Below are 15,661 nucleotides of genomic sequence, written 5' to 3' on the forward strand. Positions count from 1 at the left end.
TCATGGAACATGCTCATCAGACCTGTGTGTTATCCTTTTACTGTATTAATCTGAGGTGATTGGACCTGAAGAGTGACTGACTGGACAAGGCACTGCATGCATGACTGAAAACAGTTAAAAGGTGTGAAGTGTGTCATTGAGAAGAAATTTGGTGCATTACTAGTTACCAAAATCAATAACTAGTTCATGACTTCTTGTTAGAATGCAGTAAGCTAATGTTCAGGATATATGGAGATCATTACTGTATGTTACACCATTAAAGGGATAGAAGGATTCTCACTTCTGCAAATGGGTGTTTCTGCAATGCAAATAAGGCTGAAGACCAGTACATTTAGTTTTAAGTATTAATTAAGGTAAATGTGAATAATAGTTGGAGAAATGAGAAGTTTGAAACTCAGACTAACTTTTGTTTAGAGTTGGCCTAAACAGCTACAGACATGAGATTTTGACCTGAGACTCAAGTCATAACAACAAGGACTTGAGACTTGATTTCAGTGAGACTTGACTTACTTGAGTCCCTAAAGCCTTGAGACTGAAAGACTTAAGACTGGAACTTAAATGTTGAGATGTTTAGACAAAAGAGTTTCCCATGAAATTCCTCTGCAACATGACAGATAGAGAATGCTATGCAGAAACTATGCACAGCTGAAATGTGACATTGGCCTCCCCAGTTTGCTCCTCGTTCCACCCTCCAGCTCCAGTTTGGCTCTCTCCTCTGGAGAGGCTGAATCCAGGCCGATCCTGCCCAGCTGTGGTGCATTGAGTCTGGACATGTCAGGACATGCAAGCCCCCTGAACATCCACGCAGAACTGGTGATTTATCTGTGAGTGACTTTTGTGTGCTTTAATCGCTGACAAGAAACACGCACACACACACACACACACACACACACACAGAGTGACAGATGGGGTTTGCAGTATATGTGTATGTGAGAGAGTTCTGTCGCTGTGTGTGTGTCCTGAGTGTGTACATGAATGTGTAAGTGTCCCATACTGATGCTTGAAGTCAGGTGGGCAGGGGCCCCTTTGAAGGTGTGTTCATGTATGTGCACACAAATACACCCGCACACACACACACACACACAGACACTCACACACACTGACCAGCTGTTTCTCTCTTCCACTACTCTTTGATGTCTCTACTTCAATCAATCAATCAATCCTACCCACAATACTTGCATCTCTCTCTCTCTCTCTCTCTCTCTCTCTCTCACACACACACACACACACACACACACACTGCATGTCAATCTATCCGTACTGTATCTCTCTATAACATCATCTTATGCACCTATAAAAACTAATAGTTATTGATCATTATTCTACAAAAGCAACCCTGAGAAAACACCCCCATCTTAACAAATTTAGCCTACTAAATACAGGCTAAATGTATTAACTAATAATTATTTCACCAAATTCCGTAATGCATATTTTGCACTGAAAACAAGGTATGAAAACATGTACTGCTGGGTATCATTTATGTCATACACAGTTGATGTGTTTTGGAATGAAACATGACCCAGTTCAGCTCAAAGGTATTTTCTATTGCTAAAAAAAAAAAAATAAATCTCAAAATGCTTATTGGGATGGAGTCCATATCTAAATACATACAGTATCGTCAATGTTTGCACTTAAACAACAACGTTACAACATTCACATTGCATCCAACAGTAAAACCAATTACATCAAAACCTTACATGGACACAATATGATGATCTTGATATTAGTTTTGTCTCAGAACAAGTCTGCATGAGTTACAGCAAACAAGAAGAATCATTTGTATGTACACACATGCACACACAGACGCACACATCTATCTGTCTGTATGTCAGTCAGGTATGGTAATTATTGTTTAGATTCAGCCCTCTGCAGTTGGTGTGTGTCTGCACTAAAAAGCACAGAACAATGCAGAAATCAACACTTTTCTTTCTTAAACATCCCTGCTGTTGTTGCAAGGGGACATGCTGGCGCTAACACACAGATCAGTTTCATACTCACTCATGCACAGACTCTTTTGATAATCACGCGCGCACATTCACTCTTTCAAAAAAGATTTTGTTTTCCTTTTTACAAACATTTCGAGATTTATGGGCATTTTAAGTATTTTACACTATTTGAAGTAAGGTCACTATTACGGTGCTTAAGGTGCACTTGGAAGTTTTGGACATATTGCCCGAAACAACCACAAAAACAGCAAGCAATGAGTTACAAGGTCTTCAACATGAAGAAAATCTGGCATCAATAAGTTGCACACAGCTAGCTGATGCTAGTCACCCTGAATGCTTTGTGAGAGGAAAGCGATTACATGACATTACGTAGCCTAATCGAGGTTTTTCACGTTACTAACAAGATACTGATCCAATTTCAATTGTCTAACTACAACATGTGCAAACTTTCCAGTAAATGCATACATTTACCATTTAGGCCTGTAGTTATATTTTTTTGTTACTTCCAGTATAGTCTCATTATTTTTAGTTCATACCAGTTTTTTCAGGGAAATGCTGTTTTTGAAGTAAAGAGCAAAGAAGTAAAGAGGGAAAAGATTGAGTTAAAAGCATATAGCTTGACATTTTGAGAAATACACTTGGTTTCTTGTCTGGAGTTAGGCGAAACGATCAGTACCACGCTCATATCTGTATTTCAAATACGAACCATTATCGTAGCTTAGCATAAAGAGTGGAAAGTGGGGAAAATAGGCAACCTGGTTCTATCAGGGGGAACAAAATCTGCCTCCCAACGCCTTTTAAAGCTACGTGGTGGTGGATGTTTTTGAGTAGCTGTATCTTCTTCACCTTGTTACAGCCCGATCTGAGTAGTGCATGTGTGAGTAGTAAGGGATTGGTTAGGGTTAGGATTACCTTTCGGTCAGGCGTTGCGTGTGCGTAGGCAAGTGATTAATCAGATCCAGCTTTATGGGCCCTACTTAATGCACAGACATGAGGGTAGCGCATATCTTCTCATCTTACTCTGCAAAGAAGCAAATAAGTGAATTTCCCAAAATGTAAAAATGTTTTTTTGTTTTTAAATGAAAAAGCTTTTTCGAGTTGATGCTGGAACAGGCCATTTGATGTAAACAGGGCATTTAGATGACGAAGACAACTCAGAATATGATTCTGCTAATGAAAATAAAGTTCAAAATTTGGGAAGAAATGCCAAATTTCCTGATCATGCTGCAGATGAGGCGCAATAACTCAAAGTCATGGTGAAACTGCAAAATGTTCGTGCTACGAACGCTGTTTTAGTGTCCACATTTTCTCTTAGATTTTTGTGTCATTGGGTGAGTAACTCAATACCAGTATTGTGATTAGCATGTTTGATTCATTCAGTCTGATTTTCACCCTGTTTGTATGTTGAAAAAACAAACACGGACATTTCTGGACCATGTAAATCAACAAAAATAAACATGCTGTGAAGCGTTGCCCTGTTCAGCTTTTCAAAACGGCTGCGTGAGAAAAAAGGCGACTGCCGCCTCAGATCATCAAAAAGCTTGTTTTTTAACCCGACGTTTTCCCATGTTGTAATCTTCCTCTTACCATCTTAACTTCACCTTGGAGCCATTAAGACCATCTAGTGTTACCTGGCCTGTCTGCGGCCCCGCGGAGCCTCAGAGCCCCAGCCTTTGTCCAGGTCCGGGCAGCAGGCGAATAGGATGCCCATGCGAGGGGCCTCTCAGCCCAGATATACCTGATACCTGGCTCACACCCCCACAACAACACCCACCAAAGTCCCCACTGGACCCCTAAAGCTCCCAACTCCTCCTCCTCTTGTCTGCCTGCCAGCTGGCTTCTTCTCTCACAGACACACAACAAGAATGAAGGATGTTATTGTTGACAGTATTGGCAGCCCCCCACCCCCCACCCCCCCACTGAGTGTATGTTATGTGTATGTTCTCAGCTCTGCCCTCTCTCTTTCTTTTTGTAGGGTCTATGTGGGCTCTGCCCTGTTGTCTGAGCCTCATATCTATGTGAACTCTGTGTTCACCTTTGAAGTCCTCCACCATGCCTCTCTGCGGCCCCTGCGCCCCTCCCCATCTCTCCTCCGCTGCTTTGATTCCCTGTCTTGTTACGGGGAGTTGGCTGATCCGCAGATAATGCCACTCAGTCTCTTCCAGGCTACATGTTGCTGGAAAAAAAATCAGCATACATGGTTCAGGTGCAGGCAAAAATGGAGAACTTTATTTTATCTTGTGTGGTCTGTTCCACTGTTTCGCACTGTGAGGATGCAGCTACACCAAATAAAGGCAAGCATTTAGGACAAGTGTTTGAAAACTCCTGCAGCCCTGCACACGATAAGTGGGCACAAACAGATGGATGGACGGTTTGAAAACTGTCCCAGTAACTTTGTTTGCACTGGATCATTGGTGTGCTTTCCCCACAAACTGTCTATTGCTTTCACTTTTTACTGTGTGTCACCAATGTGCTGAAATAGCGCAGTCGCTTTGAAGGCACACAGGTGGATTAAAACAAGCCTCACATTTGCATGCTGATGATAGTTTGACTGGGCTGGCTTCTGGACAATACAGTGAAACCTTTTCATTGCTTTTTACTGCATTCACAAACAGTCGTAACCATCACAGGAGTTACCGGCCGTGCATCGGTCTCTATCTGTTCAGGGGACAACATCTTGTTTTAAATGTTCCATTTTTTTTGTTCACTTTAAGGACTTCTCATCCATGTTGGTTTATTGGTTGCAACTGGAAAGTCCATCCTTGATTTTTTCAAAGCGCAGTCGACAAAAAAACAAAAAAATCAAACACCAACTAAATCCATTTAGTAGCTGTTCTGAAGCTTGACCTCTGAAGTGCATCCTGCAGTGTGTTGTTATTTATGGGAGAAAAAGGCATCACTGCACTCACAACACAATGCTGAGATGAAAGAAGCCCAAAAACATGAACTATGGCCAAGGTTCTGCAAGCCCAATGTGAATATCTCAGATCTTACAAAGACATCCAGCAGAGCACACCTGTACTTTTTTCATGCAAGTACACATTGGAATTGCAGTTTCCAAGGTACAAATACATATGAAACTCTTCAAAATACGACTACTCTGATTGCAGAAAGTACCAATGCTCTAACCAGAAACCTCACAGTTACAGCTCTCCATCTTTGCATTTGTTTGGGCCAGAACTAATGATGCCTAATGGTCCAAGCCTTCTCTCCCAAGGTCATTATATATAACAGGAAATACACATTTTTCACACCGTCAGTGTTTGTACATTTTCTCTTTCCTTCCTTCATGAGGCATTTTGTGCACTTAATTTTACTCATTTAATTGGTTGTTTGCCAGTTTAATCAGAATTAAATCTAATCAATGTCGTTTCCTGCCTCTACATTCTGTAATCCTTTTATTTTCTGACCGATCAGTGTGTGCGTGTTTGTGTGTGTGTGTGATGACCACATGTCTATGTCTACGGGAAATGATAAATGGATCATTTCGATCTCTCAGCTGTGGGGTCCTCAGCCCGTTTATACAAACCAACGACCAGGGCTTTGTCAGCAGAAACAAATGATCTATCAACACACACACACAAACACACACACACACACACACACACAATTCTGCAGCCTGGTCAGTTGTGAGTATGATGGATTGGACCTGAGGTGTGTCTTGTCTCGGTTATTGATAGGCAGGTATTGGAGTGGCAGCATGAAATATTAATAGAGTGGAGCTAAACGCCAGTCTGACAAAGAAAGAGAAGGAGAAGGGCAAAGAGAAAGTATGAGAGAGATGTTTGAAATGAAAAAAATGCAATAACAGTAGCCATAGCTGAGCCATGACAGCACGCAGGACTGATGAGTCGAATTGGAGAAACAAGCATTAATGTATGTGTGTCTGAGAATTTGAAATATGTCTCATATCAGTATCAAATTTTTTCTTTTCTCAATGGAAATTCCCTTTATCTTTGATACATTTCATGTACGCGCACACACACACTCAAATCTCTGTCTTTCTCTCTGTCACTCTAACCCACATCCTGTTGTGCTTCTTTTCTCTCTCCTCAGCTTTGATATGTGAGACCCGCTGACTTACGTGGACAGACAAAGCACACCTTTGTCTCTGCCACACTGCCATGGAGTGTTTGTAATCATTTTTTGCAATCTCTTTTGTGCGCGTGTCTGACTGTGTCCGAGTTTGTACTACCATAACGATAGCAACACACACACACACACACACACACACACACACACACACACACACACACACACACACACACACACACACACACAGTAATCCCTTGCCAATGATTTTTCCTCAGTATTACACTTTAAACAGCAGAGAGGGTTGAACTATCCCTCCAGTATTAGATGCAGAGAAGGCATAATGCACACAAGTTGGTGTGTGTGTGTATGTGTATGTATGTGTGTGTGCATTGATGCAGGACTGCAGAACAATCTATACTAATGATTTCCCATAGACACCTCAAGTTGATCTGGGAACCAGGGAGGATGGGAGAGGGAGAGAAGTCAAAAGAGACGAATGAAGAGATAAAATTAAAGAAAGACTGAAGAGAGAGTAAGGAAAAAGCTGCACAGGCATAGAGTGATGGTGACCGCTGAAACAAAGTCAAAAAGGACTAAATGATGTGGTAATTTCTGTGCAATTTAGGTGCAAATTTGCTGAGAATCTGGCTTCACTTTGCATTAAGGAACCTTTCCTAAAGGTATAAGTTCTAATGCTGGGCTTTATGGATGGTTTATAAATTATTTGCCCATACTTTACTAGCTATAAGGCATTAATGAGGGCAACTTTTGGGTTGCCAGGTTGTGGAAAATAGTTCATGCTGCTGAGTCACTGCTAATCACGTCAATAACAAAATGCAATTTTCCCACTTTCTAATAAGCCATCAGCCGAAGTTAGTGAGTCATGAGTCTGCCGCTGTAATGTTAATGAATCGTTAATACATGGAGTGTGGCTTGGATGCTCTGCAAATAATAAGGCATTGATTATTATCCATTAATAAAGGCCTTAGCTACAATGTGTAAATAGTTAATAGAAAGTGGTACCAAACAGCTACCTGGTTATGTTTGTGAGCTGCGTTGGGAAGCAGAAATGGATAGAAGTTCATTTTCATTCTTGTTTTCATTGCATTTATTTCAATATGAGATCCAGTAGAAACACTAAATGTCGCTGTGTACATTGTTGTGGTTTTGTGTGTCTGCACAGTGTGTGCGTGTTCAGGAAACCTTGAACCTGCACAGAGGAATTTCCTCCAGTCACCTCACATTGTTCAGACTAACAACAAGTCCAAGACAGCAGGGCAGGGCAGAAACACTCCACACCCTTCAGAGTGTCTCTGAGGAACCATAAGCACTTCCAGGTCAAAAGTCCAGCAGGATGATCTCACGGGCAATGAGAGCAGCTCGCTCACATACGACACACGCTGCAGAAAATGCCACATCAACAGGTCATTGTGCCAGGCATCATGTCTGGAAATGTTCTAGTTTGTTAAACAAGTGAATCTCGTTACAGAAGTAGGAGTGCAGTCTTCAAGTGAGGGACACATGTGTTCTCTGAAAATGTTTTTTTTTCCTCTGTCTTTCACCATGTAATGAAGCAGCAGTGCCATAATACCTTATCCTGTGAAGGACATTCTGACCTTTGTGTTAATGATGATATAAAAGTAGCCAGAGAGCATGAGAACAAATGAAATCATCCATCTTTGTTTATCCTCTCTGCTTTCCCACGCCTGACAAGGGAAATCACTAATAGCGAAGGAGGGATAAGAAAACAGCGCAGAGTAGAAAGTGTCAGGGGGAGCGTCGAGACCAGAGGAAGTTTCCGCTTCCTTTCATTTTTATTAATGATTTCGTTTTCATCCTGTAAGGTGACGGATGCACCTCAGTTTTAAATGATCCTGGACAAAACATTTGACTTGCACTCAAACGCTCTCCCCTAAACCAACACACATACACTGTCCTTGAGCGAGGCGCTAATCTGGCCAAGGGTGCAAAAAATAAAGAACAAACCTCTTCACTGGATAAATCCAGGGTACGTCCATCCCTTCGTGGCTTCTGCTCACGCATTTTTCAACCAATCCAACATGTTCTCTGGCATTTGTTGTTCTCTATGAGAACCCATTATCATTATTTTATTCAATTTTTATTCTAATGTATTACTGTCACATCCAGCAGGCTCATCTGGTTTTCCATAATAATGTGATTTAATATTAAAGCTTCACTCTGTCACATTGGTGAGTAATGACAGACTGACATCCAGGTCAGCTTTTCTTACATCTTTCTAAATAATTGCTGGTGATTACAAGTGATGTGTTGTTGAATCACAGCAAAACAACTGAACTGCACTCGCATTACACAGTGTTGGTAACCCTGCAAATCTGCCACCTCTTACTCAAAGCCTGCAGGATGAATTATTTGTCATATTTCTGAAGGGTTATTTAAAAGAGGGGTGAAATTTATCAAATCTTTCCCCTGCCACCCCTCCTCAAACCAACCCCTGACCAGCTCAAATTCACAAGCTCTGCACCACAACAACAGAACATTCACAGTGTTCAAATCTCAATTTAATACAATGTACAGCATTACATTTATTTATTCAAAATTACAAATGAACATTTGCCTCAGGGCACTTTACAATCTGTACAGCGTACGACATCCTCTGTCCTTAGATCCTCGATCTGGGTGAGGAAAACTCTCCAAAAAAAGAAGAAGAAACCTCAGGAAGAGCCACAGAGGAGGGATCCCGCTCCCAGGTGGGACAGACGTCCAATAGATGTCACATGTAAGGAACAGAAAAAACACAATATATACAGATTACAAGGACATAACGTACACCTATAAATAACACTAAAACAATTTTAAAACAATATAAAGCAAAGGTCCTCAGGCTCATCAACTGGTCGGTGGATCTCCATTAGCTACGTCTGCTGTAAAAGATACAAGAAGGAACTGTTGTAAGACTTACAAGTTCATGAATAAGCATTGGACACCCCTTCCCTCAAAAGGTCACCCATGGGCGCCATGAAACCAGTGTGTATGGTGTGTGTGCCACCACACACACCATCTGAAGGAGTGATGAAGGAATACATTGTGGCATTTGCAGGCTTCTGGATGCAAATGTATTTTTTTAAGCACAACCTGATAGAACATCCTCACAAATGCATCACAAAATGATTCACCAGGGGCTCACAACTATTTTCATTCAAAATAAATCATTCCTTTCTGTCCATGACACTGGACCATTTCTGAAAAGATTACTGAAGGTAAAGCTGTTCCTTTATCTGCTCAGGTTTTGCTGTCACCGAGTGACTTGACTTTGAACTGTGTCTGTGCCCCGATTCCTTTGCTACAGGGACCATCAGAAAGGCTTCATTGCCCTCTTGTGGTCAAACGACATGACATTCATCCAGCTCGTCCCTATGGGCCTTCCATGAATCTCAGCATGAACGATGTCTGTTACGCCTCGACACATAAGAGTCAGAACAATATCACAATACTGTGCTTTTGTATACAGGCTGCAATCTGACTTCATTAATCATGTACAATGTGTATAACAAATAAATTCATTTCACCATAATTCAGAGTAAGACACACAATACAGTACATGAACAGTACAAAATGTGAACTATAATGTGTAATATGTCCAGCAATATGTAATATAATATATATAATATGGGTATATAGTATTGGTTATCATTGCTTCCTACTGCTACTGAATTTCAATTTACACTCTTTTTGACCGAAATCTTCAAAAAAAAAGTAAGAAGTCAGATTTATACAATAAGTGACTATTTTCTTCCAAAGTTGGAGCAGTTTTGTTTCCGTCACAGTGGAGATTTATGCATACATATTTTTCTCTTTGCTTTTTTCACTAGTTTTGATGGGTGGGGCTCAGTTGGGAAAAGGTGTTTTCTTCACACGCACCAATCAGGGTCCAGCAACATTTTAATCAAAATCTGGTGAGTTTGTGGATAGTAAAATCTGATCGAACCACACACTATGTTATATTTGTAATATTTTCAGTTGAATTCTTTTTTTCTGATGAAGATATTAAAAGAACATTAATTTTTGACGTGCCCAACCTTGTCTGCGAGAGACAGCAATACATTAGTGTTTATATAAGAAGCTCTGTTTCCCCCATTTCTTTTGTAGAAATTAGATTTCAAGGTTTATTTTCTTCTGGAGAGCTCACTTTTTAGGACAGGACAAGACTCTAAATGGTTGGAGGGACCAAACACAGAGGAAAATGACTACATCATAATTCACATCAATGTGGGAATGGCCTGTGTGTGTGAGTGTGTGTGTGAGAGAGAGAGAGACAGAGACAGAGACAGAGGAAAAGGCTTAAGGTGCTGCGTTATAGAGTGAAATGACAAGGGTTGTGAGTGAGACTCTGGCTGGAATTGAGGCTGCAGAAAGAAAGATTGTGTTTATACATGAGTCTGAGCACTCAGTTACATAACCCTGTGTGTGTGTGTGTACATATGTTATCAAGAGGAAGTGATTATAACTTGGTCAGTGGGAAACCTCCACTTGAGCTGCTATTGTTCAGCCCTTCCTGCTTGTTACAGAGGAAGACATGACTCCATTACTGTCTGCCTCACTTTCTCTCTCGCCTTCTTTCTTCTGTTCATCCAGCAGCTAAAACACAACACCTAAAAACTCAGACCTGCATTTATAGAAACTAATTTACTCTGCAGTTTGGCTGATACAAAGATTCAGTGTGGACTCACAGGATCCCTTTAAAGGTCCTTTGGTATAGCAAAACATCAGATTTCACCATGTTAACCCCAACACACACGCACATGCAGGCTTGATGCAGTTTTTATTATGCTGCCATCTATCGTCTAACTCACGCCATGACTGGTTGGCAATTGCAGTTCATTACGACAGAAATGTTCATACTGTGTAATTTCACTCTTTATTGTAACGATCTCACTTTATTCTGTATGTTTTATTTGGGCTATTTGGACATTATTATTATTATTATTATTATTATTATTATTATTATTATTAGCAGTAGTAGGGTGTCGGTGATTTCTCATATTGAATTCCATACATACACAATTCTTTTTCTACATATTCTCCAAAGTAAAGAATTCAGAGACCTTTGAGGAACCTGGTCGGCGCTGGAGGGAAAATTGAAAATTGCTTGGTTATTAGTCTGAAACGCGCACAGCTGCACGTGAAGAAATCAATACGGACGTCTCATCAATCACAGCAAATGAAATTCACCTGAGGCGGCTCAGCCTCTTATAACCTCCGCGAGGAAGGTTTCATGAATTTTTCGGTGTGAGTGAAGCCGAGAAGAAGTGTCCACCGCGCGTAAAAGTCCAGCATGCCCACCAAGAATGTCACTGAGCAGCGGATCGCCAAGTTCAAAAACAAGGGGAAAGATCCGACAGTGAGTTGATGTTTATTTTTTCGACGTCATGCGTATTCAAACTTTCATAGACACTTTCAATGGTCCTTGATTCTTCCAGAAACTTCGAGAGAAAAGGATCTCGGAGTGCGTGGAGCTGCGCAAAGCCCACAAGGATGAAAGCTTCTTGAAGAGGCGACATCTGACGCTGTCGTCTCTCCCGGACGAGGAGGCCCTCTCTCCCGACGAGATGGTCAGTTCAGACACCTCAAGATTTCACTCAAACAAATGGAGCCTCTAACGGCGTGTTTGTCGTCTAGGTGGCCCCTTTATCCATTGAGAATATAATTAAAGACGTTAACAGCGACCAGAAGGAGTCCCAAACCAGAGGCTGTCAGGCAGCCAGGTGAGTCACAGGGATGATCGCACCTTACAGTGGCGGACTGAGGCCATCTGAGGGCCACGGGCGAGAGAATGTGGTGTGGCACCAGTGTGCAGACTGGTACCTGTTTCAACACATGTTGAAACAGGTGCAAATCCCTGGTTAAACTTAAAATAAACACCACTGGTGCCTGGCATCATATTTTCTCCACTGGAAGGGCTCCCTGCAGGGCACGTAATGTTTTGGCTGCCACAGGGGGCGTCCAAGAGGGAACTTTTTTCAATCGTGCCACACAGGGCCCGAGTCCACCAGTGTTTTAATCTTTTGTATAAACCAGTGATTTGTTGCTTCAGAATGGAGGCAGGAGGAAATGCTGTAAACTGTGCACTGTCTTTTATTTTCTCCACCCTTCCCCCAGGAAGCTCCTTTCTCAGGAGCGTAACCCTCCTCTGAAGGAGATCATAGATGCGGGTCTGTTGTCCCGCTTTGTGACCTTCCTGTGTATGGATGATGAGCCAACTCTGCAGTTTGAAGCAGCTTGGGCTCTCACAAACATCGCCTCTGGAACATCTTGGCATACTCAGCAGGTGTGAATGCAGCCCTGAGCTCCCGTGAAACATGGCTAGCCTAATGTTTCCATTTAACTAGGCTTGTTTTTTTTTTTGTAATGAGGTGAGGTTTTGCCTCAAACATTTTGAAACACTTTATAATGACTAAATGTACTTAAGTCTTCAAATTCAACATATATTTCTGTCTCAGGTGGTGGAACATGGGGCTGTTCCTGCTTTCATCTCCTTGCTGTCCTCCCCGATGTTGCACATCAGTGAACAGGCGGTCTGGGCTCTTGGAAACATTGCAGGTAAAATGTTAAGATGAATTAATGTTTTATATTGCCGTCAAGTCAGAAGTTGACTGTAGCGATTTGTGTCGCTTGCTGTACTTATGCCACAAACTAACTGCTTGACAGGTGACGGTCCAGCTTATCGGGACGTCCTGATTGAGTGCAATGTTATCCCAGCCTTACTGGCCCGCATCTCCCCAGACACACCAGTAAGTCACACCTTAAGGCCAGCTCCAACTACGAACCTAACATTTCATCTGCATAGAGGGCACATTTATTCTTGTCTTTGGAAAAAAAAACAGGCCTATTTGGTTTTAAGATTATTCCACCAATTGTACTTGTGTAACATTGTCAACTGCTGAATGGACAGTTTTTTTAAAAAAGTAACAATTAATGCAGGGGAACATTAGTCATAATTACAACTGGGACGTATATCCAAAAGTGCTGACATCTGACTCAGCATTTGCTAATATGAGTGTCTCACAGCCAAATACTCCTGTATGTCCTGTTGGTCATAACACTTTTCCACTCCAGGTTGGATACCTGCGTAACCTAACATGGACGTTGTCCAACTTGTGTCGAAATAAGAACCCGTGTCCACCGTTGTCTGCAGTCCTGCAGGTAAGTGCTCTAAACAGCCTTGCAGTATCTGACCAATACCAGCAAGATGCCTAATGTGCTGCAACTGTCATTCCTTCAGATGCTTCCCTCTCTGATCCAGCTGCTCCATCTCTCTGATAAGGACATCCTGTCCGATGCATGCTGGGCTATCTCCTACCTCTCAGACGGTGACAATGACCGCATTGATGTTGTAGTGAGAACTGGCATTGTCTCTCGGCTGGTGGAGCTCCTGAGCCATGAGGAGCTCAGCGTCATGGTAGTGTTCTTGGATCAATCTCAAACGCAGTACAGAACCTAACCTTAAACCTTCTGTAGTGAGGTGATTAGTTTCCTGCCTTATGACCTGCAGACTCCGGCTCTCCGCTCCATCGGAAACATTGTGAGCGGCTCAGACCTGCAGACGCAGGCAGCGGTTGATGCCGGAGTTCTGAACGTCCTGCCACAACTGATGAGGCATTCAAAGGCCAGTGTGCAAAAGGAGGCAGCATGGGCATTGTCCAACATTGCTGCAGGACCCTGTAAGCAAATCCAACAGGTCATCACCTGTGGCCTGCTCCCTCCCCTGGTAGAACAGCTCAGAAATGTGAGTAGGTGAACAGTATAAGTGCTTAGCATATGAAATGACTTAGAAAAAGAAACTCAAGACTTGGATTTGCAACCAATACGTTTTTTACAGGGCTCTTTCAGACATGTTTGCATGACACTATGAAAAACACTGAAATAAGATGTTGCTGTGTCTGACAACAAGCAGCACCTCAGAATGCCTATAATTATTAATAATATAAAGAATGTGATAATTAAGTATCAGTATTCAAAATGGTCATCTGGAAGTGCCATTCCATAAATAACTTGACAAAATTAAACATTGATCAAAACTTAAGTTTCTGAAAGCTGACAAATTCAATAATTGGAAATAGCTGTGTGGCTCATGCATTACACACAACTTGTAGCTTAAAGGTAAAAACATGACGACCACTGGTATTCCAGTTTTTTTTCTTTAAAGCACTATTTGTAGACTGTTCTACATGGTCCAGGCATTTTACAAATGCAGATCTCCTGTGATGTATCTAACTTTTTATTGGCTTAGGTAAATTTCAGCTTTGAGATTTTTTTTTTTTTTTTTTTTAAATCAACTGGGTTTGAGAATTTTCTCAACACAAACACTTCATGTTTAAGTTTTACTAAAACTCAATCAGTCTAACGATGCATACCTTTCACTGGTCAGTGACAAATGGTTAAGTTGGAAGCACCTTGACAATGGTACGTCAATCTTGTCTCAGGGAGACTTTAAGACTCAAAGGGAGGCGGTGTGGGCAGTGACAAACTTCACCAGTGGGGGCACTGTGGAGCAGGTGGTCCATCTGGTGCAGAGTGGTGCTCTAGAGGCAGTAATCAACCTGCTGCAGGTCAAAGATGCTAAAGTCATTCTGGTCATACTGGAGGCTATCAACAACATCTTCATGGTGAGGAAAACACCGATCAACCATTAATGTCTAACTGGTTTAAAATTTGACCCACACCTTGAACTCTGCTGATGATCGGATGGCTTTAGTTAATGTATAAATGTCTTTCAGGCTGCAGAGAAAATGGGTGAGACAGAGAAACTGAGCCTGTTGGTTGAAGAGCTGGGCGGACTGGACCGCATTGAGATGCTGCAGAACCATGACAATGATATGGTGTACCAGGCAGCACATAACCTCATTGAGAAGTACTTTAGCGACGTAAGTAGCTGAAGACATAGTAAATGACCTACATCTAACGCTAGAGTGCCTTTAAATTTTGACAACTTGAGCATGAGTAGATTATCTGAGGGTTTTCTCCATGCACATCATACAGTTACATTTTTGTAAATTTTGTCTCTCTAGGGTGAGATGGAGGGAGTAAAGGTCGACGCTACAGAGGATGCATTTGTGTTTAAGAGCTCTGATGTTCAGAGAACGTTTGAATTTTAAACAACTTGATTATTGTACAGTGTGATTGTTAAAAGTAAATAAATAGTAAATTGTCACGATCACTAGAAGTATATTTGATGCCTCTTAAAGTGTAAACTGGTAGCAGCAAAAACAGTTTGAATAGGAAGACTGGCTGTTGTAAAGAGCTTTTATACTTTGTTTGCATTAAAGTCTTGTCAAAATTTGAATTTGCTCAATATTAAGTTTTCTGAAGACTGTCATCCCAGTTGTGGTACCTCTAAGTGCTTTGAAAGACAATTGGATGTGGATGGGAGGCGAAACATCCTCTATAGCAGGCATCTCAAACCGGTTCCATAAAGGGCCGCGTGGCTGCAGGTTTTCATTCCAACCCAGGAGGAGCACATCAGGCCAACCAATCAACATCAAGGGATCACTTAGTTATCAGCTGAAGACTGGGATCAGCTGATTAATTGATTCCAGCCTGGTGTGTTCCTCCTTGGTTGGAATGAAAACTTGCAGCCACGCGGCCCTTTATGGAACCGGTTTGAGATGCCTGCTCTATAACCTCAAGCAAGAGGCTTCAGT

General features: G+C 41.8%; 1 protein-coding gene across 1 annotated transcript; it reads left to right on the top strand.

Annotated features, from left to right (window-relative positions):
- The first annotated feature begins 11,295 nt into the window (after positions 1-11,295).
- kpna7 (karyopherin alpha 7 (importin alpha 8)) lies at positions 11,296-15,115 on the top strand. The gene is made up of 12 exons (XM_041933250.1): positions 11,296-11,361; positions 11,441-11,572; positions 11,640-11,725; positions 12,120-12,288; positions 12,461-12,560; positions 12,669-12,751; positions 13,077-13,163; positions 13,243-13,419; positions 13,513-13,746; positions 14,444-14,626; positions 14,738-14,884; positions 15,029-15,115. The coding sequence occupies exons 1-12, from the start codon at positions 11,296-11,298 to the stop codon at positions 15,113-15,115; spliced, it is 1,551 nt and encodes a 516-aa protein (XP_041789184.1).
- The last annotated feature ends 546 nt before the right edge of the window (positions 15,116-15,661 follow it).

Source organism: Chelmon rostratus, chromosome 3 (genome assembly GCF_017976325.1).
Source record: "Chelmon rostratus isolate fCheRos1 chromosome 3, fCheRos1.pri, whole genome shotgun sequence".
NCBI lineage: Eukaryota > Metazoa > Chordata > Actinopteri > Chaetodontiformes > Chaetodontidae > Chelmon > Chelmon rostratus.